This window comes from Siphateles boraxobius, unplaced genomic scaffold (assembly GCF_051911475.1).
Source record: "Siphateles boraxobius isolate OS27281-9 unplaced genomic scaffold, OSU_SipBor_1 22, whole genome shotgun sequence".
Lineage (NCBI taxonomy): Eukaryota > Metazoa > Chordata > Actinopteri > Cypriniformes > Leuciscidae > Siphateles > Siphateles boraxobius.
In genome coordinates, this window is record NW_027508833.1 from 35,018,676 (window position 1) to 35,044,941 (window position 26,266).

Here is a 26,266-nt window from a genome sequence, read left to right on the forward strand (position 1 = left end):
AAAACTTTAAAAAATAATTTTCATTCATTGAAACAGAGCTGAAATAAAATAAAATTGAATCTTAATATTTGATGAAAATGTAAACTTAAAAAACTTAAATGAAAATTTGAAATGTTGATAACTTAAATAAGTACTAAAGTTACAAAAACAAAATAAATTAAAGCTAAATAGATTTTTTTTTAAACTAATAAAAACATCTAAAACATATTACAAAATTACTAAAAATAAAAATAAATAAAAGCTAATATAAATTATTTACAAAATGTTAATAAATACTATAATAGTATATAAATAATACTAAAATAACACTCACTGGTTATAAGGCAATTTATATTTAAAATGTAGAATTATATAGGCAATTTTCTCAGTAAAACTGCTTAGAAACGATATTTCCTGTAAAAAGTTTCAACACACATTTTTTAAAAACAATTTAAAAGGATACTTAATTTCGAAATATGTGTTTGTAATAACATGCTTAATATTTTTTCAAACAGTGTAAATTATTTCTTATACACACTATATAGGCTAGCTTTCTTTATATTTTACAGAAATCCAGAACTGTTAAATTCCAACTCTGTTTTACCTGTGTACAGTAGTTGATCCTCTCTAAAATAGTAGTAAAGTCTGGTCGATGTTCTGGGCAGTGTTGCCAACACTGCGTCATGATCCGATAACTAAAAGAGAACAAAATCCAAAACACAGTTGATTATAATTAAAACAGATTAGGCACATTTCATTGATTCTATACAGCTTCTAACAGTAAATTTTTCATTTACATTTTGTTACATTTGCACTTATTTAAAGGTAAAAAAAATTTATATAATAAGACTAGCGGTTTGGAAGATTGGATTCATGATGTAGAGTGTCAAAAGTTACATAGTGTACCTTTCAGGTTAGGGCTGAGATCCATTTTCAATTTTGTAACAAATCTGCTGTTGTTACTTACACAGGTCCTGGGCAGCTCTTAGGAGGATCCATACGACCTCCACCCGTTACAAACTCCAGTACTTCCTGATTGGTCTTGCAGGGATAAGGCATGTATCCAAGAGAGAAAATCTCCCACAGTAGTACCCCGAAAGACCTACAGATGGAGACAAATTGTATGTAATTACTAATGACTACATTTTCTGGCCTCTGGTCTCTGCAGCTGAGTCCGGCCAAAAAAAACAAGTCGCTGTTTGGATTTAAATAGGCAAATGCTCAAGAGTCTATTGGATCATTGCAGTGATTATAATGTTTGTTGCATGTTATATGTTTGGAAACAGTTCTTCTAACCCTAATTGATGGAGTGTGTAGCTTTTCATTTCTTAAACAACCATGCAGGAAGACACATCATGGCTCAAACTGTGAAAGAATGGTTGGGAAGGAGCATGAATAATCATTTTCACACAAGAATTGGCACCTCTGAGTCCAGACCTTAAATTCATTGAAAGTCTTTGGGATGTGGTGTAAGAGACTTTACAAGGTGCTTGACTCTTGCATTGCCAATACAAGATCTTGACCAAAAATGTATGCACCTCTTGATGGAAATAAATGTTGTGATGCTATTTTTGGTCAAGATCTTGTACTGACAATGCAAGAGTAAAGCACTCTGTAAAGCACACACACGCAAACTATTATAGTTAATAAATTAGAGTGATTAAGAGTGAGTAATACTTTAATACATATTATACATACACAGTGTGTATTTCTATGTTTTACCTGAATCTTGGACATAACAGTCCAAAGCACCAATCAATTAAGTAAAACTACAATTCTTTTTAAACCATTGCTGACAAAATACGTTTTTTTCAGTAAACTAGTATTACCAGGTATCAGTCTTGCATGTAAAAATGCCTTCTAGGAAGGCTTCAGGTGGCATCCACTTCACTGGCAACATGGCACGGCCACCCTTCCTATAGTAACTCGCCCTGCAATGCAAAAATACTCCTTTGTTAAAACTCAATCAATGCCTGTTCATTATTATACTTAACACGTACCAAACCAAACACACACACACATTTTTCAAATAAATAAATAAATAAATAAATAAATAAATAAGTGAGATAGTGAAAGCACCTGTAAATATCTCGAGCCATCCCAAAATCTCCTATTTTAGCCACTCTCTCTGGACCAGGACAGGTCAAAAGACAGTTTCGTGCTGCAATGTCCCTGAAACACAGAACAGACATTCATGCTTTATATGTGTGCGAAACATCAAGGTCAAGGGCTGCAGCGAGTTAATGACGTCTACATATCCACTGAAGAGCGATTTCCACTTGTTCTGACAATGAAGGCTACTTGAGGGCAAAGTTTACTGAGGTTTGGCAGTGATAAATCACCTGTGAATGAAATGGTTCTCTTCTAGGTAGCGACACCCAAGTGCAATGTCTCTGGCCATCTGAAGAAGATCCAGCATACTTAGAGAAGATGGCTGGTTCTGTGGGAAGACAAGACGCTAATGTTTCTGAACTAACTACACCATGTGCCATTTATTAATGCAAAGTATGTTCCACACATGTGGCAAACCCACATCATGAAAGCGAAATGTGTGCTAAGTGATAAACAGAGGACAGAATAATGTCTATACACACAAACACTCACAGTTCTGGGTCGGTTTAGTCTCAAGAAGCTCTTCATGTCTCCTCCTGTCATGAGCTCCAGCAGTATGAAGCGAGGCAGGATCTGCAGACTGACTCCGATACAGCGCACAATGTTCTGATGGCTGAACTTACTGCAGACACAAAGGATGAAGAAATAAACTCAAATGGACTATTGAATGGAAGAACGGGTCAGCTTGTCAAGATAGTACCAGACTTACATAATAAGGTCATTTCAAATGATGTGAAATTACATGTCTGTGAATATTTTATTGCGTGCCAGTTATTGCAATGTAAAATATTTAGTTTATATTGGTTTAGAAATAATATTTAATATTAATATTATTATTATTATAAAGCACCTTGAAATAAAGGGTAACATATGTGTGAGTCAAAGCCAAATGAAAATCAAAATATCCTCTGGTAGGCAATCACTGATCTAGCCCATGCAATGGAAGTATGAAGGATATGATAATTAACTACAGCACAGTTTGCTCAGAAAACAATGAATCCCTGAAAAACATCTGTTTCCTGACTAAAGACGATGCCATACGCTCTGAAACAAACAACAAATGTGAACCTTATAATCGTAACAAATGTAAAAAAAAGAGAAAAGATTTCATAACCTAAAGCGAGTTTGACTGAGATCAGAGGATTGAAATGAAAATGCCATTTTCTGTCTGTCACACACATGTGCAGTCATTGCAATGCTGTGTGTGTGTTACAGCCAAGCATACCTCATAATCAAAGCTTCCATTAGGAAATCCATCTCATCCTGCTCAGAACAAATTTCTGGAAGAGTCTGGAAGAGTGATGGAGAGAGAGAAAACACAGAATCAATTAAGAGGAACCAGAAACTGCTTTCAAAGGCAAAGGCAGATCTGGGAAAACTCACCTTTATAGCAACCTGCATGGCTGTGTTTTCTCCATTCATACCCAAAACCTGTCCTTCATACACTTCCCCAAAGGCACCGTGTCCCAACGCCCTATAGTCAAAGACCCCAGACAGATATTACTCACATGTGTAAATATGGAATTCATTTCCAGTACTTTCACATGTCATCACAGAATATTATAGGAATATTCCAGGTTGAATATGATTACTGCAGACATCCAGTGTAAATTCTGAACTGTCAGCACAATTTTTGCTTGTTTTCTGTATGTCAGTCAACATTTATTTTTTGCTGTTATACATGTCAGATATGCTGTCAACAGAACTCAACTTGTATTTAACCCACAATATTATTTTAGCTAATAACTGGACCAGTGCAACCTGTGGCAAGCTGCATAAACAGACACTATGCTAAGACTAAACTAAGATGTTTCCTACTAGCTAGTCTGACCAACTAAAAGTTAGCCAAGGCGGGTTCAAATTAGACCAATCTACGTTTTTATGTAACTGACTTAGACTGCTAAGACTCTTACAAGTTAGTCATCTAATTTTGTTCTTTAAGACTGTTCTTAACTTTATGCCACCGACCGGGTTATATTTAAACATTTTCATGGATGCAAATGTGATAAAACGGATAAAAAAAAGTTGAGAGCATTACATTCTTCTTGGTGTTTGAATATAAAACAAGTAAGCCAAACTATTTAAAAAACAAACACAAGGCCGCAGTGGATGTATAGGACTTTCAATTTAAATTCTGCAGAAATCACAGAATTTATAAGTAATTCTATACATGCAGATTGTGTGTGACTTATGGCTTGCATCGGAATTGAAGCAGCAATTTTCCGAATACCAAACTTGAGCTTTAATCACCTTAACCTTTAGAACATCAGTTAATGCGTTAAGTATCATAAACTAAAAATAATACTTTTATGGCATTAGTGACACTTTTGCAGCATTTATTAATAGTTTAATGATAACTTCCACATGTACCCATCACGATTTGTTTATGTTTCATGTTCCTGTTTAATGTCTGTCATGTGATCCCCAGTTCAAGTCATGTGATCCTGCCATGTGTTCCCTTGTCTGATGGGTCATGTTGTCATTGTTTCATTGTTCACAGGTGTCCCCTTGTCTTGTCATTAGTCTTGTGTGTATTTTAGCCCTCATGTGTCTGGGTCAAGTTTGTTTCACTGTACGGTAAGCTCCATATCCATGTCCTGCTCTAAGTTCATTCAACGCCACTCTTTTGTTTTATGTTTGTTCACGTTATCCTAAATAAACTGCACTTGGGTTCTCATCTACACCTGCCTCCAGTGGACTCCATTACAGTACCATTATATATTTTACTTGATTTATATAAATTAATATAAATATATATTATATTATAACATGAACCTAGAATAATGAATGCTGAAAAAGTTGCATTTCAAAATATATTAAAATAAATAATAGTTATTTTAAGTTTGTAATAATGTTTCACAATATTATTGTTTTTACTGTATATTTGATCAACTAAATGCAGCCTTGGTGAGCATAAGATACTTCTTGCAAAAACATTTGAATGGTTCTGTACATCTCCACAGTATAGATACCTGAGAAGGGTGATGTTCTTACGTGGCACCTCCTTAAGCTCACTCAGTGAGGCCGCCTTGCCGGCAAAGCAGTAGTTAGGGTTGTAGTCAGTCATTATAGTGGACGAGCGAATTTTGCTAAGCTTGTACTCTGGGCTCTGCAGACGAATTCTGACCGCATGCAGGTGGTTCTTCTTACGATAATATACTGCAAAGAGAAAAACACAACAGGAATCAGCAAAAAGTGATCATGCTTTTTAGGTGTTTTCTTTAGGAGTAAATCCACCTGCTTGATTTGCATAATTATTGGTCTCAGAGTACGAATGCGTATAAGAAGATTGCTCATCCTAAAAGTGTCTTTCAATAGGCTTTCAGCATGATGGTAATTTTCTTAGAGAAACAGCAATGTGCACTTATTTCTCCCCATTGAATTCTATCAAGATGACAAAATTGTGCATTTTAAAGCCCCTCAGGTGAGGCCTGAAGCTCTGGGCCAGTCTGTCAGCAAGCGATCGGGCAGGGTGGACTCACCCTCAGTGGAGGCTGCCCATGTCCCCGATGCAGGTTGGTAGTCTGCTGGGGAGGGCGCTGCGTGGAGGTGAGAGGTCCCCTTTTGCCATCGGGCTGCTGGCGCAGTGGCGCGAAGCGAAGCCGGCAGGAAGTTGACCAGGTATTAGGGGTGCGAGAGGGGAAGCCCGAGCAAAGACTACCAACCTGCATGGGGGAGATCTCAGGGGAACACACACAGTTAGCATCCAGTGGAGCTCTGCTAACTAAGGCTCAGAGACCATGCTCTGCTGTTTAGATTTGACTTTTGAGGTGGTTTTGTGTCCAAAAAATTACATCGAAAAACATGCTTCAAATGCCTTTTTAGAGGTCTGTTTCACTTCTCTTTAATGATTTGTTTAATGACAAGTCTTTATTTCTCTTACAAATACATATAAAACGTGTCATGGCACAGTATTGTACATTTAGTGCACAAATCAAACAGACAATATATGTTTTTTAAATCAAACATAAGGAGGATACTTGATATTAGGCATAGTTATTAAAAAAATAAAGCATTTATAATGATGAGTCCATTGCATATACGTAAAGTTAGAGCATTGTGAGAGACTGTTGGTTTAAGGCATATCTCAATCAAGGATTTGGGAAATTGAGTTCACTGGGATTCTAGATGAAAATTATAGTAAATAGTGATTTCTAGGAATGCATATTTTTTATTTATTGACATTAAGCTGATGGTAAAAGCAGGTAATTTCTTCCTATTCAAACAAATATCCTACAGCTTCTATGCCAAGTTTCTGAACATTATAATGTTTCAATCCCGGGTTTTCATTTAAGCATATACAATTTAAAATTGTATGAATGTTAGAGAAATAAAAAACTGATATATAATATCAGGTATCATTTATGTTATCATATCTGTTTTCATATCTATTTAAAGCCAATTAAATATTCTGAGTGATTATGTGTAATAAATTAATTATCAATATAATCATCAAGATCTATTGGTGAATCCCAACTTCCCAAGTCATTGCTTTTTACTTTTGATATAAATGCTTCTAGAAGGACTTTGACCATTTTTTGTTTCCCTTTACGAGAGGTAAATTCAAAAGGTCAGTATGTTGGACTGCCACCAGCCCAATGGAAGTATTACAAATTTTAACCAATATTTCTATTAAAGAAAAAAACCATGATATCCAAATTAATTCTAGAAGATGCTCACATTTATAGGGACAGTGCATTATGACACCCTCAATATTCCCTCACTGTCCTGTACTGGAAAATAAACCTTTTTTTAAGCATCAAATGTTGTTGAAAGTACAAAACACACAAGTTAAATAGCAGCAATTGTAATTAAGATACTGGTCAGCACGTATTTACAAAAAAGCCCATCTGTGAGATTACAGTTAGTTTTGACAATAATTTGGCTTAATTGTTTATTTACATTTAATATAAAGTCCATGTTTTAAGGTTAATAGCAGTCCCTGTCTTAGTTCCCTACTCATTCCTTTAAGGGGTATTGTGCAACACTACATAAAGTAGTTAGTTAGATAAAAAACAAGCAAGCAATTTGTACAAAAAAAACAACTCTGTTCAAAAGCCAAGATAACACAACCTGTGTGAAATTAACTAAACAGCAAAAGCAACGGACAGAATGATGAGAAATAAGTAAATATATGTGAATATTGCCACAGGTCTAACTGGCAGTTAGATTTTTTAGCATGGCTTAAAGCCTTTGCAATACACATTAATGTATAATGTGATCGTTAAAAAGGGTAATCTTTTTTTTTAAAGATTCACGTCATTCATATTATCCTGTGTACACTAGGCTTTAAAAGCTTGGAGTCAGTAAGATTTTGTAATATTTTTGAAAGAAGACTCTTATGCTCACAAAGGCTACATTATTGAACACAGTAAAAAAAAAAAAAAGTATTTATTTTTTACAGTTTTTACTGTATTCAATAATGTAGCCTTTGTGAGCATATTTTGTGTTTTATTTGAAATTTATTCCCGTAATGGTAAAGCATCATTACTGTCATTACATTAAATGTCATTACTGATGCTTTTGATCAATTTACTGCATCCTTGCTGAATAAAAGTATTAATTCTGAAAAAAAAAAAAGTTTTTTGCTGATGCCAAACTTATGAACAGTAGTGTGTCAATTGTCACTATATTACTTGCGCCCTTTCCCACGGTATTAAAAGTGCTGTATGAAATTTGGCCACATAATTGTCCGTAATGTATTTTTTATCATGTCACAGTTTTGTTCATGTCACATTTTTAAGCTGTTAAAACCCTTTCCTTTTAGGATTTTCAATGATGAAACACTAATGCCCAGTGGCTCCAACAATTTAAATTATTTTTTGTACTTGCAAAATAATTATAGGGTATGAAAAAAAGTAATTAACTTCGTTTATAACTTCCGTTGCATTTCCTGTTGTTATTATTGCTTCTACAAGATCTAAAAGCACTGATGTTGCAGTTGCCTGAATGTTCTCTTCTGGGAAATGCAATTTTATACAAAATCTGTCCTGCAATGTCACTGGGACCCTAGACAAAGCATGTCAAAGACGATGGAATGTTGACGGCACAGAGTTGACGCAGAACTGGAAGAATCTCTTACTGAGCATGAGGCTGGCACAGGTGAGAACGACACCCGTAACTACTGTGGACGCGATCACCGCCAGGATAAATATCAGGGATGGCGGTCCGTCTGCCAGGGAGCCCAATGGAACAACTGGAGGATGACATCATGAATGACGAAATATTTCAAACAAATGCATATATAAACATACTTTTGAGAGCAAATAGACACAGGCTGTTTAGGTACCTATGCAGGTGACGTTGTCTGGTGCAAGAACCTCGTCGCTGTCACACAGGCAGAGGATGAGTCTGGTATCTTCATTACGCTTACAGCTCTGGGTCTGACAGTGGCTACAATTCAGATACACCTCGATCTCAGCTTCCCCATGACTCTCCATGGCTAGAACACATGAAAACACATCAATACTGCACAACCTCAGTGCTTCTGTCAAGGGAGTCTTTTTATCTTTAATTTAGGTTGTATATACAGTAACTGCTTTGAGCTAAATAAGAATTCTGGGGTAAAACAAGCAAGATAATTATTAAAGTAAAATTAGTTTAAACCCTCCATGAAGTAAAAAATATATATTTGGTTTAGTGTATTTGCTATGATACTATGTATATGTTAATGTACTTATATATACTAAATAAGGTTGAAAAAAACTTTTGGCAGACATTTAAAATGTAATATAAATTGTAGTATAAAATATTCTAATTAAAATACAGTTTGTTTTACTGTAGCACTTTGAGCTTTGAAACTTTGCAGACCTTTTACATTCACAAACACCAATATTGCACACTACATTAAAGGTAATATTTGAAAAGCATAATAGGGGCACTTTCAAAAATTGAAGGCAACCAGTTGCTAGTTAATTCACTAATTATTTGTTTAGCATTATATAATGTGATCTTTTTTGTTCATTCTACTATTGAATTAACTAGCAACTAGTTGCCTTCAATTTTTGAAAGTGACCCTATTATTCTTTTCAGATATTACCTTTAATGTAGTGTGCAATATAGCTGTTTGTGAATGTAAAAGGTCTGCAAAGTTTCAAAGATCAAAGTGCATGATATACAGAGTTATTTTCTCCCAAAAGAAAGAATCGAATCTGAACTGCCTGAAACAAGATATCAGTAATTCCATCTTACTTCCAGCATGAACCTACGTTTGTAACAAATATGCATCAAATTCATCAGCTGAATTTGATTTAACCCTTTACAACATGTTCATGAATCAACATCTTTGTTGATCCTGGAAAAAAACTATCAGATTTGAGAGACAAGCTTACAGTTTATGTCAAGTTAATGCTTAAAACAAGGGTTAGGTGCTTCCACATCAGTATTATTTCACTCTGATTTTATGGATATGTTGTGGGATAGGGTTAGGAATATGTTTTTGGACAGACATCTTGTTCCAGGATCAACAACATATGTTAATCCAGAAACATGTCTCACTTGGCAAAATCACGGTGACCGACGTCATCATTACTGTTCGTATCACTGTGTATACAAGTGCTGAGGAAGTCTCCAAGGCTGAAATTCAGATATGTAGTGGGAGATTCGTTCCCAGGTGGGTAGAGCAATCGCAATAATCCTTGATCAAACCGTTTCAGACACTGTGAGAAAAGAGGTGATGCTGTAATGTATGTTATGAGAAAATTAATGTGCTTTGTGACCTTGGATGCATGGATGCAATCTGTTGTAGGAGACCTCGCAACCCAAATTAGGAACCTTCAAAAAACGCATAATAGGGGCGGTTTAATATATTTGTATTTACTAATATTTTAAGCACTTAATAATAACTTAATAATGAAAGTTATCATGAAGTACTGAAAAAAATCTGTGCTTGGCCTCACAAGCTACAGTCAGTCTAAATTCTAGCTCTTTACTCCAAGCACACTCGCAGTACTAAAAAAGTGGCGCCAACTTTAATAAGTCACATAAGGTCTTCTATTATCTACCACGAGTTACATTTTCTCAATTTCACGTTTATTACTGTGTGTGTGTGTGTGTGTGTGTGTGTGTGTGTGTGTGTGTGTGTGTGTGTGTGTGTGTGTGTGTGTGTGTGTGTGTGTGTGTGTGTGTGTGTGTGTGTGTGTGTGTGTGTGTTTTTGTGTGAGTATGTGGGGGTGGTTGTGGATCTGTGGCCTGGTTAACCCTACGCTATGGGGAAAATGTCCCCACAAAGATGGCAATATCCGGAATCCTTGTGGACATTTTTTGGTCCCCATGAGGAAAACAGGGGATAGCTTATACAGCTTATGAATCATACTAAGTGATGTTTTTTGAAAATGTAAAAATGCAGAAAGTTTTCCGTGATGGGTAGGTTTAGGGGTAGGGTTAGTGTAAGGGGATAGAATATACAGTTTGTACAGTATAAAAATCATAATGTCTATGGAAAGTCCCCATAAAACATGAAAACACACAACGTGTGTGTGTGTGTGTGTGTGTGTGTGTGTGTGTGTGTGTGTGTGTTTGTGTGTGTGTGTGTATGTGTGTGTGTGTGTGTGTGTGTGTGTGTGTGTGTGTGTTGCCTGTTTTCTCAATACAGCCAATTTCTAAGGGAAAAGCAATCTAATTTTACTAGAGTTAGTACTGTACAAATGTAGTTCTCAAAATCTGCAATATTCTGTGACTGTTTCTAGACTATTGTAATAAAACACCACATTTTATTAAAAACTGAGTGTATGTAAACTTTTGAAAAGGGACTTTTTTATTACCATTTTTAAGATGTTATCTTGCTCTTAAAACTGCTAAATGTATTACAGATGTAAGGGGTATGTAAACATAATAGCACAACTATTACACCATTATAGACAGTCTATAGATTTCGGCCTGACCTGCCAGCGGTTGTAGAAATATATTTCCCATGGGGTGAATAAAAGAGACACCATCTTGTCCATCAGCTGTGATGCCATCAAGAAGGGGAGCATCACCACCTGGGCAAAAGTGACAAAGATAAATATTCAGTCATTACATCATCTAATCCACATCTTCTTAAAAAAAAAAGACTTTTGGATTTTATTGGGCTGCAAATGCATGTGACGTTTTTACAATTGCTGTACCATAATCTTTTCAAAAGAAACATCTGCCTCACAAACCAACTCACAAAGGATCTTTGTTTTACAGTATACAGTATGTTTCAGAAGACAAAAAAGCCTCAATAGTGATTCTGTAACTTTATAGAACATCTGAACTACAGTAGGATCTAAACCTTTTCTATAAGGTACTGCTTTTGCATACAGAGTGTAATTTAAGAGTCAGAGTTTAAGAGTTGGTGATTGTGATATATTCAAGTGTTTTTAAGCTAACATTTACCTCTGTATCCTCCACCACCCCCTCCAGCGGTGCAAGCGCCCCCTCCTCCCCCAAACCCCCCAAATGTAGCCCATCTCAGCACTGACAGAGCCTCGGGACAGGATGAGCCTCCTTGACCACCTTCAACAAGAGCTTTCCCTGCCCAAGGGAGAGAGGATGAGTCACTCCATCCACCTCCTCCACCTGAATACACACACACACAGACACAATATTGAACTGCTTGTTTATTCAGTGCTAAGCATGTCAGTTAAAAGATGTTCCACAGACAAGTTTGCAAATACTGTTATTCTTGGTCTGCTCTTCTACTTTTTGTGCAAATTTGTCTATAAAGTGAGAGCCAAGAACTGCTTTCACATGACAAAAATTAAAAAAATGCATTAAAAAAGCCTCTTCCAGATGTCAATCCCAAAAAAAATCCGTCATAATTTATAGGATTGTCAGAAGATAATGTGATCCCGGTGGCTAAACTGAAACAGCACCATCATATTGTTGAGAAAAAACTGATTGGTAGCTAATGGAATTAAAGAGCCAATAAAACATTCATAAATGTGGGATTAGCTGAAAATTGCTGGAATAATACTTTCCCTTCATCCAAATCTAAACCGCAGCGTAATTGTTAGCATTCAAAGAAAGCAATTTTAATATCAAATCACAGTAAACAAGCAGTGACTGAGAGAAGCCAATCACCCTAATGCTAAACATGTGGACAAAAATATTGGGAAACACCTCTCAATTATTGAATACATGTGTTTCAATCAGACCCTATTTCCACAGGTGTAAAAAGTAAAGACCCTAGCCATGCAGTCTACATTTACAAACATTTGTGAGAGTTCAGTTAATTCAAGCGTGGTACTGTGACAGGATGCCACCTTGGCAATAAGTCAGTTCGTGACATTTCATCCCTGCTAGATATTCCAGGGTCAACTGCAAGTGGTATTATTGGAAAGTGGAAGCATTTAGGAACAACTTCCAACACAAAGGTGGAATACCAGGTCTGCTAATTCCATAGCTGAAGAGTTCCAAAAATCCACTGGCATTAATATCAGCACAAAAATGACAGGAGCTTCATGGGATGGGTGCAGTGCAGCAGTTGCATGCAAGCCTCACATCACCAAGTACAATGTCAAGCATCAAATGGAGTGATGTAAAGAACACCGCCATTAAACTCTGAAGCAGTGGAAACATGTTCTGTGGAGTAACAAATCATGGTTCTCTGTTTGACCGTCTGATGGGTGAGTCTGGTTTTGGCTGATGCCAAATTTAATGGGTTTGTTGTGGAAGAACTTGATTGGCCCACACAAAGCCCTTACCTCAACCCTATCTTACACTTTGATGTGGAATGGCGATTGCGATTCAGGCCTTCTCGTCCAACATTAGTGTCTGACCTCACAAATGCTCTACTGGATGAATGGGCAAAAATTCCCATAAAAACTCCAAAATCTTGTGGAAAGCTTTCCCAGAAGAGTGGAAGCTGTTATAGAGGGTATGCATTGACGTCACTTTCCCGCCAGAACACGCCCCCTCAGTCGGACTGGTTGGCAAAAGAGCTGCTGCATGACTGGATGTAATACGGGAAACTGCAAAAACGCGAGTAAAACAAACAATTATTAGTTTAAAATAAGGGTTGGACTCTATTTAAATGTTCCTTACAACTCCAGATCCAGTGAACTCTTAGATCCAGTGATCCATGGATATTGACATGACATTGCCACGAAATATGTTTTCTGACATTTACAGATCAATAAGATTTTTAATGTTTTTAAAAGAAGTCTCTTCTGCTAACCAAGGTTGCATTTGTTACATTCTAATATGCTGATTGTATGCTCAAAAACGTTTATTAATTATTTTCAATGTTAAAAACTGTTGTGTACATTTTTTTCAGAATTATTTGATGAAAAGAAAGTTCAAAAGAGCAGCATTTATTTAAAATAGAATATTTTCTAACATTATAAATGTCTTTATTGTAACTTTTGATCAATTTAACTCATCCTTGATGAATAAAAGTATTGATTTCTTTTATTTATTTCCCCCAAAAATAAAATAAAATTTCTTACTGACCCCAAATTTTTCAAGGGTATTGTTTAATGTTACAAAAGCTTTCTTTTTCAGATAAATGCTGTTCTTTTGAACTTTCTATTAATCAAAGAATCTTGAAAAAAAAAACTGTTTTCAACATTGATAATAATCATACATGTTGCTTGAGGATTAAATCATCATGTTAGAATGATTTCTGAAGGATCATGTGACACTAGAGTAATGATACTGAAAATTCAGCTTTGATCACAGGAATAAAATACCGGTACACTTTACTATATATTCACATAGAAAACAGCTGTTTCAAATTGTATTAATATTTAACAATATGGCTATTTTTGTTTGTATTTTTAATCAAATAAATGCAGCCTTGGTGAGCAGAGGAGACTTCTTTTAAAAAAATTACAAATCTTACCAATCTAAAACTTTTGACCAGTAGTGTATATGTGCCTGATTTCGACGCCGGGGAAATACATAAAGCAAATTTGCCTGTGAACACTTTATATAAATACAATATAGGTAGGTCTAAATCCAGGTGATCACTTATATCAATGTTATAGCCTATATATCATCATATCGTCCAGCCCTGAAACTTGTTTAGTTTTTGTCAGTGTTTATTTAAAAACATCCAATAATGCAGAATATACGATGGTAAATATTTAATTGATAAGTTGTGAATACAATATATAACAATACAATATAGGGTATGATTTTATCCCGAATTCAGCATATTAACACAAAATGATAACTGCAAATCCACCTTTCGCTGCCTGGAGTCCAGTTGTTTCTATGAACCTTCGGCAGTCTGTAAAAATATACCTCAGTTTTCTTGTCAAATTTACGTTTCGCATTTTGTGTGTTTTTTGCGGCATTTATACTGAAAACCAATGCTGGCGCTCAGACTTTTGCCACTCAGTGGGCGTAACCGCAGTCACTCCGGCCGACGGTGACGTCACACGCATACCCTCTATACTGCAGCTGCATAGGGGGGCCAGCTCCATATTAATGTCTACAGTATGTATTTAAAATCCAATGTCATAACAGTCCCAGTTGGTGTAATGGTCGGGTGTCCCAATACATTTGTCCATAATTTATAGTCAATAGCAGAATGAGGTAATTTTCAGAATATTTTTTTCATTCAAGAAATACTGCAATGAGCTGTGCTGTAAAAATACTGAACCTGCTGCTCCAGATTTGCCATTGACACCAGGGGCGGAGGTGTCATTCTCATATTGTTCTAGGAAAATCTGGTCCAGGCTGCTTTCAGGGTCCTCCAGGTAGGCCTTTCCTCCCCCCCCTGCTGCAATCAGTAAAGGCACTAGTTCCCCGTTCTCCATCTGCCCCCGGGCATCCCAAAAACAACATCAGAGTTACTTTTCATCCAAGTAAAAAAGAAAGTCAGAAAGGCCCTCATTTACATCTTTGTTTCAGCTTATTTCAGGATGTCTCAAATATGCTTGTCTAGACAGGCACTATCAGAGGACGACTGCGGTCCACATGGCTCCCCTTAAGGGTACTCACAAAGCTGTGATTGATGTTTTTAAAGATGTGTTTGAGACAAGAAAATTGGAAGAAAAGAAAGATCTTACCCGATATATGTATGTGGCTCCCCCACCTCCACCACCGCCCCCCGCCCACTTCAAGGCCGAACCATCACTGTCAAAACCATCTTCAATCACAGAAGACTCGCCCAGACAGATTTTATGGGTCAGGGGATTCCTCTGTACAAATGTGAAGACAACATTGAAATGTACAGTAGACAGAGAGCTATACATAAATGCTTTGTAAATAACCAAGTTTCACTCACTCCTGGACAGGCATCTTCTCCTTGGTGACCAATTAGGATGTAGAGGATGTCCCCTTTCTCCAGTGGGAAGATAGCTGAGATAATGACACCATGTGAGCGCTTGTTATGGTTCTTTGCTCCTTTGCCTCCTGCAGCTCCATAGGCTGAAATCCTGAAGAATGAGGATGTTTCCTTAGTATCCCCAGTGCACTGAACTAACAGAGGACACACCTGCTATCTCGAATTACTAATACCCATAAAGAGAAGCACTTTTTTTTTAAACAAACCTTAAAAAGAGTAACATTTGAAAACAGATGAACTATGGTCTAATTAAACTGTATGTGCATGGGAATTAATATTATATATAAAAAAACTGTATATGTATTAGGGCTGCATGATATTGGAAAAAATATTACATTGCGATATTTTGTTTTTCTGCGATATATATTGCGATATAAAAACAATTTCACCAGATGATTTGAATGGCTCGATTTGAAAAGAACGAATCATTCTAGAGTAATTGGGGTGATTTTGTAGGGGAGTGAATATGAATAGAAAATAATAAACAAATTAAAAGCATATATATATATATATATATATCCCTCGCAAGGTGATGATCATCATTCTTAAGGTCCTTGGCATCACAACGTTTGAAAATATACTATCAATATACCAGTAGCATATTAAGCTATTAAGTCATAAGTGGGCCCAACATCATCACCGTTATCCCTGTGAATATAAACACTATCATTTTAATAACATACAACTTAATTAAACTGATCTAATCCTGAAATGTAAAAGCTAAGACTTTCATTCCCTCACACCACAAAGGAAGATAAAACTTCCTGTCTGGAGGCAAATATAATATTTTGTTATTAAAACCAGTCAGTGCTTAGGGCACCAAAACAAAAGGATACAATATAAAATAATTCAGTTTACGAATGAGGGATAGCCGGGGCTGGATCTCTATATTTCAGCCTAGCACCCTGAATGCAATAGTATCACAACATAGTGTCGTCTAAGTTCATCTGATAGTTATCTGCTATCTTTTTCTGTCTCCTGCATCTCCTCTCCTGCATGCCCTTCTTTCGTAGACAGTTTTGGAGTTGTTTTAATGAGCTCCCATGACTATCCTCTATAATCACTGTAAATCAGTTCAAAGGCTTGACTACACAGCGGGCAGTTTAAGTGGAGTACAGGAAGAGATTTATTTGTGCCTACAGCCAGTGAGTCATGTCTCTCTCTGACTTTACAAAAAAAAGGGAATGAGACAGAGGGGGGAAAAATAGATAAAGAAGACAGGGAGACAGTAAGGACCTGTTCACACCTGGTATTAACATCTGCTTAAATTAATCTACTTGCATTCGACTGGATTTTGAGGGTGAGGATCTCTTATTTCAAGACCACATGGATCATGTTTAAATGAGCACCAACAAAATTTCACACAAATATTTGAATGTTGTGCATTTTGGATGTTGGTCGCTAGCATAGGATGATCACCACCAGACTTCTTAAGACTTTGATCAAACAGCTTCTCCAGAAAGACCATGCATATAGTACCTGTACAATAGCTGTTTTTGAACCCAAGATTGACTTCCAGCTTCTAAACTTACTTGTACATGTTGGTAGCAGGGACCTTCCACATCTGAACCCCTCTGAGAAGGCCCTCCTTCCCCACCACCACGCTGACGTTGGTGTTACGGTAAGCACTGTCACATTGTGCTTGAGTCGGGCCTAGTGGTCCGCTTGCTCCACAGGAAGTAAACCACCATGTTATAAGGGATGCCTCTGAAAATAAAAGACACTGCTTTCTTTTTTCATGCTTTTGAAAAGAAATTACTTTTAATCAGCAAGGGCGTACAGTAAAGACATTTAAAATGTAACAGAAGATTTCTAATTCAAATGAATGCAGTTATTTTGAACATTCTAATCAACAAAGAATACTGAAAAACAAAATGTATAAAATATTAGGCAGTATAACGGTTTTCAACATTGATGATAATAATAATTTTTTCTTGAGCACCAAAGGATCTTGTGACACTGAAGACTGGAGCAATGATGTTAAAAATTTTGTTTTGCCATCATAGGAATAAGTTACATTTTAACATTTCTTATAATAGAAAACTGTACCTGATGCTGAGGGTTCTGGGAGAGGGCTGAAGGAGTCTAAGTTATGCAGTAGTCCTTGTCCAAGAAGCAGTTCGTTTAGTTCTTTTAAACCAGATATGGAAAGACAACGAAGAACAAAGAGAGGAAGAAAAATGAAAGTGTGAGACGTTAGAATCAATTCTTGTGAAATGTTTTATTATTTTATTTTTGCCATTTTTATTTTTTTGTTGACAAGACCAGCATTGTACTGGTGTCACGAACGGTGGCTGAAATAAACGCACGAAGAATGGAGTCCAACAAACTACTTTAATAACAATTCCAAACGTTGAACGGTAACTAAAACCCTGGTCAGAGTCTGTTTCCACCCACTGACAATATTTGAACAATGCTGGAAAATCGGACAGAGCCCAGCGGAGGGAGGGGGGCACATCTCTCTGTAGGCAAGGGCGTGGTTAGCTGGTACCCTCTGATGTCAGAGGGTACCACAACTTCCAATAGGAAAATTCAAATGCAGTAGCCACCGTTCAACCTGAAGAGGGCAGCACTCAGACGTTTTTACACCATATATTGTAGAATTAAAGCACTTTAAACTCAAATGTCAAAAAATGTACTCGAAACAATGAACAGCATTTATGAAGCTCCATTCTTACAGTTCATTAACTAAAAAAAGTTGTTTTAGTGTTTAGTTACCCTTTAACATGCAGGTGAATTACAGTGTAATAACAACTATGTAAACTGAAACGAGACTGGACATTGCAACAGGAATCTGTGGGCTTAAATATACTGAAATTAACTAAACAGAACAAGTGTTAACTAATTAAGAACAGAACACAGAGAAAATTAAACCAAAACAGGCTACAAGTGACACTTGGTTGCTGGTTTCCAAAATAGTCACCATTTTTACTAGCTTATCCAGTAAGAATACTTTGGTCAACCATCTCCACTTGGACAATAATGCTAATTGTTGAACAGCATGTTCTAGTCTATCAGTAAGACAGACACTAAACCAGCACAAGCAGGAATGTCCATGCTGGTTTTGTCCAGGAATGGACATTCCTGCTCGCCCAAATGATATAATGTGGGGATGAGAGAGGATCCGAAAATATCAGAAGCCAGATTTATATTTTTAATATCTACAAGAGCACCACTAGCCTGGTTAAAACCAGACCCTTCTCAGTCGTAACTGAGTTAGGGTCTGGGGAAGGTTCATTCACAGCTCATTTCCAAAGGGGCGTCACCAACAGACGTCGCTCAAATGCCTCTGTAAGCAATTGCATAGACCTTAAAACCAATCAGATTGATCGTCATCTTGTAAAGCCCGCCTCAACGTTTGTGATTGTTGCCTCGATTTGGAAAGATTGGAAATGAGCTTGAATGGGCTCTTCGCCAGACTAACTTGCAGAGCAAATCTAAATTTGCCGGAAGTTCGTCTTGGTTTTCCCAGGCTAGAGCACCACAGCATGTGTAGCAACAACTAAGCCATAGCGCTTGCATTTTACCATTTATATGATTAGTCTTTCTCCTATATTTCAGAATAACTAAAAATAAATCCAATAAAAAGAATATACTGTACAAGTTAAAAAGAGAATTCAAGACCTCCAAAGTTCATGTCCATGGCTTTAATTGCGTTAGATATGGTGGAGAATGAAGGTGATGATTGAACACAGACCGTGACAGTGGCAACATGACAAAGAACAGAAAGAGGAGGACTAAATAGAAAGCTAAAGAGGATATTAAATGAGCAGATGGCTCAGGAATTTCTGCAAAACACAGATTATGGAAAACAAAGTTAACAAGGATAGTGAATCTGGAATTTCACAAGTCTTAAACGTAAATTAACAGGCCCATCAATTCCTGCAGTCAACCGTGGCACCGAAACAATCCTGATTCTGAGGATTTATAAATACTACTCTGAAAAGCAGAAAGTCTTTTGTTGCCATTTGGCCAGAGCTCGTCTTATCGATTCTCCCATCCTTCAAAACCAATCAAGCAGAGTCTACATTATGAGAACCATCTCCCACTGTTAACTGCAGACAGCGGTTAGACATCATGTGTGCACATCACCTCTTAAATTCTCCTTCTGTCTTACTAAATACTACATTTTTGAACACGCCTTATCTTTGAATGGTTAGGCGCAATTATGAGTTTAATACTGTGGTGTGCACTATGGATGGAAATATGGACCATTATTCTGCAAGAAATTAGTGTCTGTGTGTGCATACTGTACATGTGTGAAGCAGAAAGTTTACCTGTGTCAAAACATGCTGCACTTAATGAAATGTCATCGAGCGCAATGTCAGCCTTAGATCCAGAAGTCCAGGAAGCCTGCACTTTAAGATGGAAGCTGTGCTCAAAACAAATGAAAAATATTTTAGAATAAGAGCAAAGGCCAAATCAGAGTTGTCAATGTAATAGTCTACATTAAAATTAAACAAAATAACTGGAGTAAAGCTCAACTCCTATTTTACATCACTCTTAGCAGGGCAAGACTTCCTTTGGGTAACATGCCTCCTCCTAATTTGACTTTGTATCTAAGGCAGCACCAATATACTACTTCACTTTTTCGCGTATACTTCACTTTTTCGCGTGGCGCGAAATTCATCTTCAGAAGTGCCACCTTGTGGATAAACTAATTACTGCAACAAAAAAAAAAATGAAATGCGCTTCTGGACCTGTTTGTAAAATGTGCTTTCGTGCCCGCCATGTTAGCGGACAGATTGGATTTTTTAAACTATTTTTTTATTTTTTTTATTGAGAAATAAACAATTTATGTACAAAATAGGCATTGAACAAAAACATTAACAATTTACAATTCTCAAAGGGCAGACATAGTTGCAAAATACAATAAGGAACAGCAATGAAGTCTCAAATCATATATATAATCATAGCGGACAGATTGGATATTCCCGTCAAGGTGAGTCACACGTCATTGAAAAAGTGAGAGTGGTGAATGACGCCAACTCAGGTGGACACCAACCGCAATCATTTGACTCTTTTCAATTGTGCAATGGAGGACGAAGGCTCAACTCAATGTTTTGCTGACCTTTGAATATGGTGCGGAAAGCAAAAGCTTGAATTATCATTTCATCTGCGTCCATTGCAAATCGTTCCATTTTCACTTCCTTTTCGGCCTAAGCTTTTCCATGTCAGTACGTCTAGCTTGGGATGTAGATATCAGATATGAGTCACTCTAAAAGAAGATGTAACCCGGATATAGTCAACAAATCAGAATTGGGCATCAAGACCTGCAGTGTACATGCAGCCTTTGGCAGGGAATATATTAATTGATTTGTGAGGGATTCCCAAACTTTTTTTGTCAGCTTTAACCTAAATATTTAATTGAAGTACCACCTGAAATAAAGTTGATATTTGGCGTTTTTACATTTCTTTTATGTCAGTTTATGGCCACGTGATATGCAGGTACACTAACTAATCTTTATAAGGCACAACAAATTTTATATTTTTCAGTGAATGTTTTATTTTGATTGTTTTTTATTTTAATTGTTGATCTTTTAAATTAAATTTTCCATTTCATTCATTTTGGGTTTTATCAACTTACAAACTCCCTTCAGTTACCTCCCAGGGGTTCGCAAATCACAGTCAAAATGCATATTTAAATAGAATACTTGATCTTGAAATCACTTTTTTTGACAAATATAAAGAGTTTTAAAATTAAAATTTAGATGAATGATTCTGTGAATCATATGACAGCCACTGGGTGTTTTCTTTTCTTTTACCCCAGATCAGGGACAAGATGGTCCCTGTTTACGCATTCATCTATTCATCTCACCTATTTAAGATCTTTGTAATCGGCAGAATGATCTCTTGCCAAGCGTCCTTCCAGTGTCCGGTTCGGTTCCAGACAAGCGTAGGTGCTGAGACTCCGTTCTCCTCCACTGTCAGGAGCACCGTTCCATTGAAGTCCCCATACAGGTACAGAGAGAACTGCAACTGCACAGAAAACGTCAGCAGTTGAGCATCTGCTACAAGACCAGATGTCTCAGAATAATATCTTATTCATGGAAAATCAAGTGTAAAATTGAAACTCTGGCTCAATGTAAGATTACTCTGTGTAAGCTATTTGTAGATATTCTGTACAGATGTGTCCCTGTTTGCATGGACAATTAACTTGAAATCTGCCAAAAAAAAAGCAAAGTCTCATAAACCAAATGTTGTGGCACGGTAAAAACCATTTTATGTGAAGTCATAACATAATCTACCATTCAAAAATTTGGGGTCAGTAAGATTTCTTTTTCAAATAATACTTTTATTCAGCAAGGATGCATTCAATGGATGTGACAGAAAAAGTGACAGAAAATACATGTATAATGTTACAAAAGATTTCAAATTCAAATAAATGCTGTCCTTTTAAACTTTTGATTCATCAAAGAATCTTGAAAAAAATTGTATCATGGTTTCCTCAAAAGCACAACAAGAAAGGTGTCTTCAAATCATCAAATCAAGTATCATATCTGCATGATTTCTGAAGGACCATGTGACACTGAAGACTGGAGTAATGGCTGCTGAAAATTATAAATTAAGTACATTTTCAAATATATTCAAAAAGAAAACAGTTATTTTAAACTGTAATAACATTTCACAATATTACCATTTTCACTGTATCAAATAAATGCAGCCTTGGTGAGCAAAACAGACCTTTTAAAAAATCATATGACCCCAAACGTTTGAAAGGTGGTCATTAGAATATAAGGCAAGTCTTGTCTTAATTGTGAATTTGAGATCAATGATGTAAAATCATGAATATTTATTTGTTGTTCACTCACACAGCATTAATATTCCTCACAAACCTTTGACTGTCAGCATGAACTTACCTGACAGTCCTGATTGGTTATAGTTGAAGGGAGAGCTGAGCTTTGAACCAATGCCTCACTTTCATCACCATCACCTCTGACCTTTAAGAAAAGGAAGTGCCCTGAGGCGAGAAAGGATCAGTACTCTATTGAGTGCTCAGATATGGTGTGCTTCAGCTTGCAAAACAAAAGCTTAATAGGCAGGGCTGAAAAAAACTCTCCAGAAGGGGCTTTTAAACACAGTGCTGACAATCTTATAGAAAAGTAGAGTTTCTCACGCAAACGTTTTTCTTAAAGGGTGCATTTCAGTTCAACAAGTTGGAATACAACTACCCAGCCATAAACTGGACTTAGACACCTGTACTGTGGATTTGAGATCATCATTCTTGCATCATTCTACAAATACATCACGCTAAGCTACATAACACAGCACTATTCTCCTACAGCCTGTAAATCATTACAGACTCCTCTTAAAGATATCATGTTAAACTCACAGATGCCATTAACTCATCATGAAAATAGTTCTCCTTTAAACATTTTGGATTCTCATGCTATGGAAAATCCCATTGGTGACATTAGCTAAAAGGATTGTCTTACATTTAAAATAATGGTCTTTTTATACACATGGGTCTCCTATATGTTCCTGTCTCGAAGCTGTTGTATGAATGTAGAGAGAACAGTTTTGCCAAAAAAAAAAGGTCAATGCGGAAACATGGAAACCAAAGCATCTAAAGTCACATTTTGTGCAACTACATCGACTCAGGACTCTCTTAATTGGATTGGAAGTGTGCACTATTTAAACATTTTGATGTAACCCATCCATAACATCTCTTACCTACTTCCTGTTGGGTCCTGACTAGCAACATTATCAAGTATCCTCAAGCGATTGCCCGTTAAGAAATGGATAGCATGAGTCATTTAATAATTGGTGGCAAAATTCAGACTTTTCTTTTTTAATAAATTTTTTAAGGGAACAGGTACGTTTAAAAGATGATTCCTATATATATTGAAATAGTACTTCAATTCACAATATTCATTACAGTGTTTCTGTATTTTATAGTTAAGTATGCAGACAATCTTCAGGTCAATTTACACATTTTATATGCCATTTCTAAATAGAAAAAATTAATTCTAATATACTGATTTGTTGCTCAAGGAACATTTCTTATTAGCATCAGTGAATAGTATTTTCAAAGAAATAGTGATACTAAATTTAGGATTGTTTGATGAAAAGAAAGTTCAAAAGAAAAGCATTCATTTGAAATAGAAAGAACACCACTGTATATCAATTAAAAAATAAAATACATTTTTTTTATTTTACTGACCCAAAACAATATGTATACTGGGATATTATTTTTTTTATATAATTGTGCTAAATGTAAAAATACTTCCACATTTGAGAATGGATGTTGTTTCACATTTACCTTGAGTGTTTTGCAGAGTTGTGCCCAGTAGATCTGTATCTTCAGTCAGCTGTTGTCCACTAACTAGTCTCCAAGAGGACTGTGTAAAAGCCACTGACCATCCACAGGAGCCCATTTCAAATGAACAGTATGAACCCAAAGGTAAAAAGTCTGCAAAGACAAAGCAAATTATGAAACATCTAACAAATTCATAAAATACAGCTGATCCTGTCTGCAAACATTAGAGCTTTAAAACAACAGAGCTTTAAAAGCTCATCAAACGAGTATTCCTCTGCTTCCATTTATCCATTAAGTCCACTAAAATATAGTTATCAGGATCACTAAATCAACAAAGCTGGTGACGTTTTTTTTCTTCAGTTTGTTCAATGTAGTTTTAAGTCAAAGTATATAGGCCTGAATTTCTAAGATGAAATTGAGTGAATTTGAATTTTCTGAGAGATAGTTTTATTAGAGATTAATTTATCATTATTAGAGATCAATTAGCTTTACACTGTAAATATTTCACACCTAAAATGACAGCTGATATGACAGGACTCCAACTAATGTGTGCTAATATGGTCTCTGGATACTTGGCTAGGACAGATTTAATTAACTGACAGATTCATTATCCAGAGGACACGTTTTATAATGTCATGGATGTAATAATAAGCTTAAACTTAGTGGGAGTTGCTTTGATCATTTTCATTAGGATGTTGTCAAAATTACGAAACCCTTCACAGAATATCAAAAGTTTCCACCAGCCGTGACTCATCTGTAAGGGCAGGTGGGGCAGAAATATTCATCCAAAACATAGACCTCTATATAAATTAAATCAATAATAAATTGTAAATGTGTTCAGCATTCTGTAACAAATATTTTCGTATATTCTAGATAATTTTAAGTCGTAAAGTGAGCAGGATACATACAAATTTAGCGTATGGCTTCGGTTAGCATGTTTCATGACACTCAGAGCCCTATCATACACCCGGTGCAAAGCGTGACGCAAGTGTTTTTTGCTAGTTTCAGCCTGACACAGTTATCATTTTCACGTCCTGCGCTACGTTGTTTAAATAGCAAATGCATTTTCGCCCATTTCTGCGCCCATTGTTGGCACGTTGCTATTTTGAGGAAACTGAATTAGACTGCGTCATTAGCCTCGTTTCCATCCACTTTTTGCGCTGTTATGTTATCGACAAAGTGAATATGCGAGAACAAAAACATTACGAAATTTGCCGTTTCTAGACTGTTTCCATTCAATTGGCCTTTTACCAATAAGATTGTGTGCGTGATGACGTCACGAATGACGAAAGCGATTGGTCGCATATGTTTTGATGTATCGCAAAAAAAAATGCCCTTGAGCCGTTTCCATACATTTTTTTTATCGCAAATTCTACCTTTTGATGTTCCAGTCAGCACCCCCCCAACACCAAACAAACAAACCAAAAACAAACAAACAAAAAAAAAAAAATGGAGAGAGTATTCAGGCAGTTAATTGAAATTTGCCAGCTTACTGTCATTTAAATTTCACAAATAATTGCAAGTGTCCGAAATATCAGAAGACGATGGCAGAAGGAAGCAGTTGCTCATCTGATAGGGCTCGAAGTAACTACCCTTTAAATGCAACGAAGCCCAAGGGTCTGGGAGAGACCACACAATGAGGCGTTTTGGGAGGAAGTTGTGGAGACACTTTACAGAAAGTTTTTTTTTTTTGCCACGTTTTGCCAGGCTCGATATTACACTACATCAAAAAACTAGTTGAGGATAAATTCTCAGAAAATGCATTTAATACTGAAACGTCTATTTATATATCCATACTCCCTTAATAAAGGTGGAAAAATATCAGTCTACACATGCGTTTTATATTTAATATGAGGGAAATACACATGAGACATGACACAAAAAATCTTTAACTTTTAGGTGGCAAAATATTTTATTAGAAATTCTATGAATTATACTGCGCAAAACAAAAGTAGGCTAATATTAACCCGATGAAAAATGTTGGCCTCCATAGAACATAAAATATTATTTTTATTTAATTTTTCGTGTTCGCATTTATGAGGAAAAAAACAATGTAACGGACGTGACAGTTCTCTGTTACGGACATGACCGCTCTGAAAGCGACTTCACAGAGACCTCAAACAGAAAGCACAAAGCCTTTCTTTAAAGTGAATTTCGTTTTTTATTAATTGTATCTTAATTTTAATCAATGTTTCATCAACCAATTGCATGGATTTAATAAATAAGAAGTAAATATAGTAGAAAATAGATCATCAAGGCCCGTACGGAAATGGGAAAGAAGGCATTTCTGTATTCTTCACCTCCAGCATGAAATACTTTGCAAAAGGACTTGAAACTCATTGAGTTAATCTCGCTAAATATTAGGGGGTAATAATTTGGCGGGGGTCAGAATTCGGCACCACACCTGCGCGTGAACTGGACTCTCGTCTCATAAATGAACCGAAACTCAGCGTATAATGTACTTGCACAGACCCGATGACAATGCAGTGCTGAAGTGCCAACTAGCCTCTCCCTATGGAGGATCCCTATACCACTCTACAGATAAAGCGTTGTGGAATTTTTCGGTTCGCGTACCTACCCAAAGTGATAAGATAAAATAAAAATTCTGCATCAAAATTTATAGACAAGTAGTTTGTTTAGGCATGGTTTGTAAG

At 36.3% G+C, this 26,266-nt stretch overlaps 1 protein-coding gene across 1 annotated transcript in view; it reads right to left on the bottom strand.

The window, feature by feature from the left end:
- The window catches only part of ltk (leukocyte receptor tyrosine kinase), a 61,247-nt gene that overhangs the window by 7,161 nt on the left and 27,820 nt on the right, over positions 1 to 26,266 (bottom strand). The window contains exons 7-28 of the mRNA XM_077239900.1: positions 23,616 to 23,765; positions 22,213 to 22,313; positions 21,171 to 21,331; positions 19,630 to 19,724; positions 17,402 to 17,482; positions 16,885 to 17,059; positions 15,293 to 15,443; positions 15,075 to 15,206; positions 14,666 to 14,822; positions 11,452 to 11,634; positions 10,974 to 11,072; positions 8,381 to 8,533; positions 8,174 to 8,287; positions 5,064 to 5,250; positions 3,475 to 3,565; positions 3,317 to 3,381; positions 2,584 to 2,713; positions 2,322 to 2,419; positions 2,059 to 2,151; positions 1,809 to 1,910; positions 947 to 1,081; positions 584 to 674 (exon numbers count right to left, since the gene is read on the bottom strand). Coding sequence (XP_077096015.1) covers positions 584 to 674; positions 947 to 1,081; positions 1,809 to 1,910; positions 2,059 to 2,151; positions 2,322 to 2,419; positions 2,584 to 2,713; positions 3,317 to 3,381; positions 3,475 to 3,565; positions 5,064 to 5,250; positions 8,174 to 8,287; positions 8,381 to 8,533; positions 10,974 to 11,072; positions 11,452 to 11,634; positions 14,666 to 14,822; positions 15,075 to 15,206; positions 15,293 to 15,443; positions 16,885 to 17,059; positions 17,402 to 17,482; positions 19,630 to 19,724; positions 21,171 to 21,331; positions 22,213 to 22,313; positions 23,616 to 23,765 — 2,744 coding nt within the window. The remainder of the gene's footprint in view (positions 1 to 583; positions 675 to 946; positions 1,082 to 1,808; positions 1,911 to 2,058; positions 2,152 to 2,321; positions 2,420 to 2,583; positions 2,714 to 3,316; positions 3,382 to 3,474; positions 3,566 to 5,063; positions 5,251 to 8,173; positions 8,288 to 8,380; positions 8,534 to 10,973; positions 11,073 to 11,451; positions 11,635 to 14,665; positions 14,823 to 15,074; positions 15,207 to 15,292; positions 15,444 to 16,884; positions 17,060 to 17,401; positions 17,483 to 19,629; positions 19,725 to 21,170; positions 21,332 to 22,212; positions 22,314 to 23,615; positions 23,766 to 26,266) is intronic.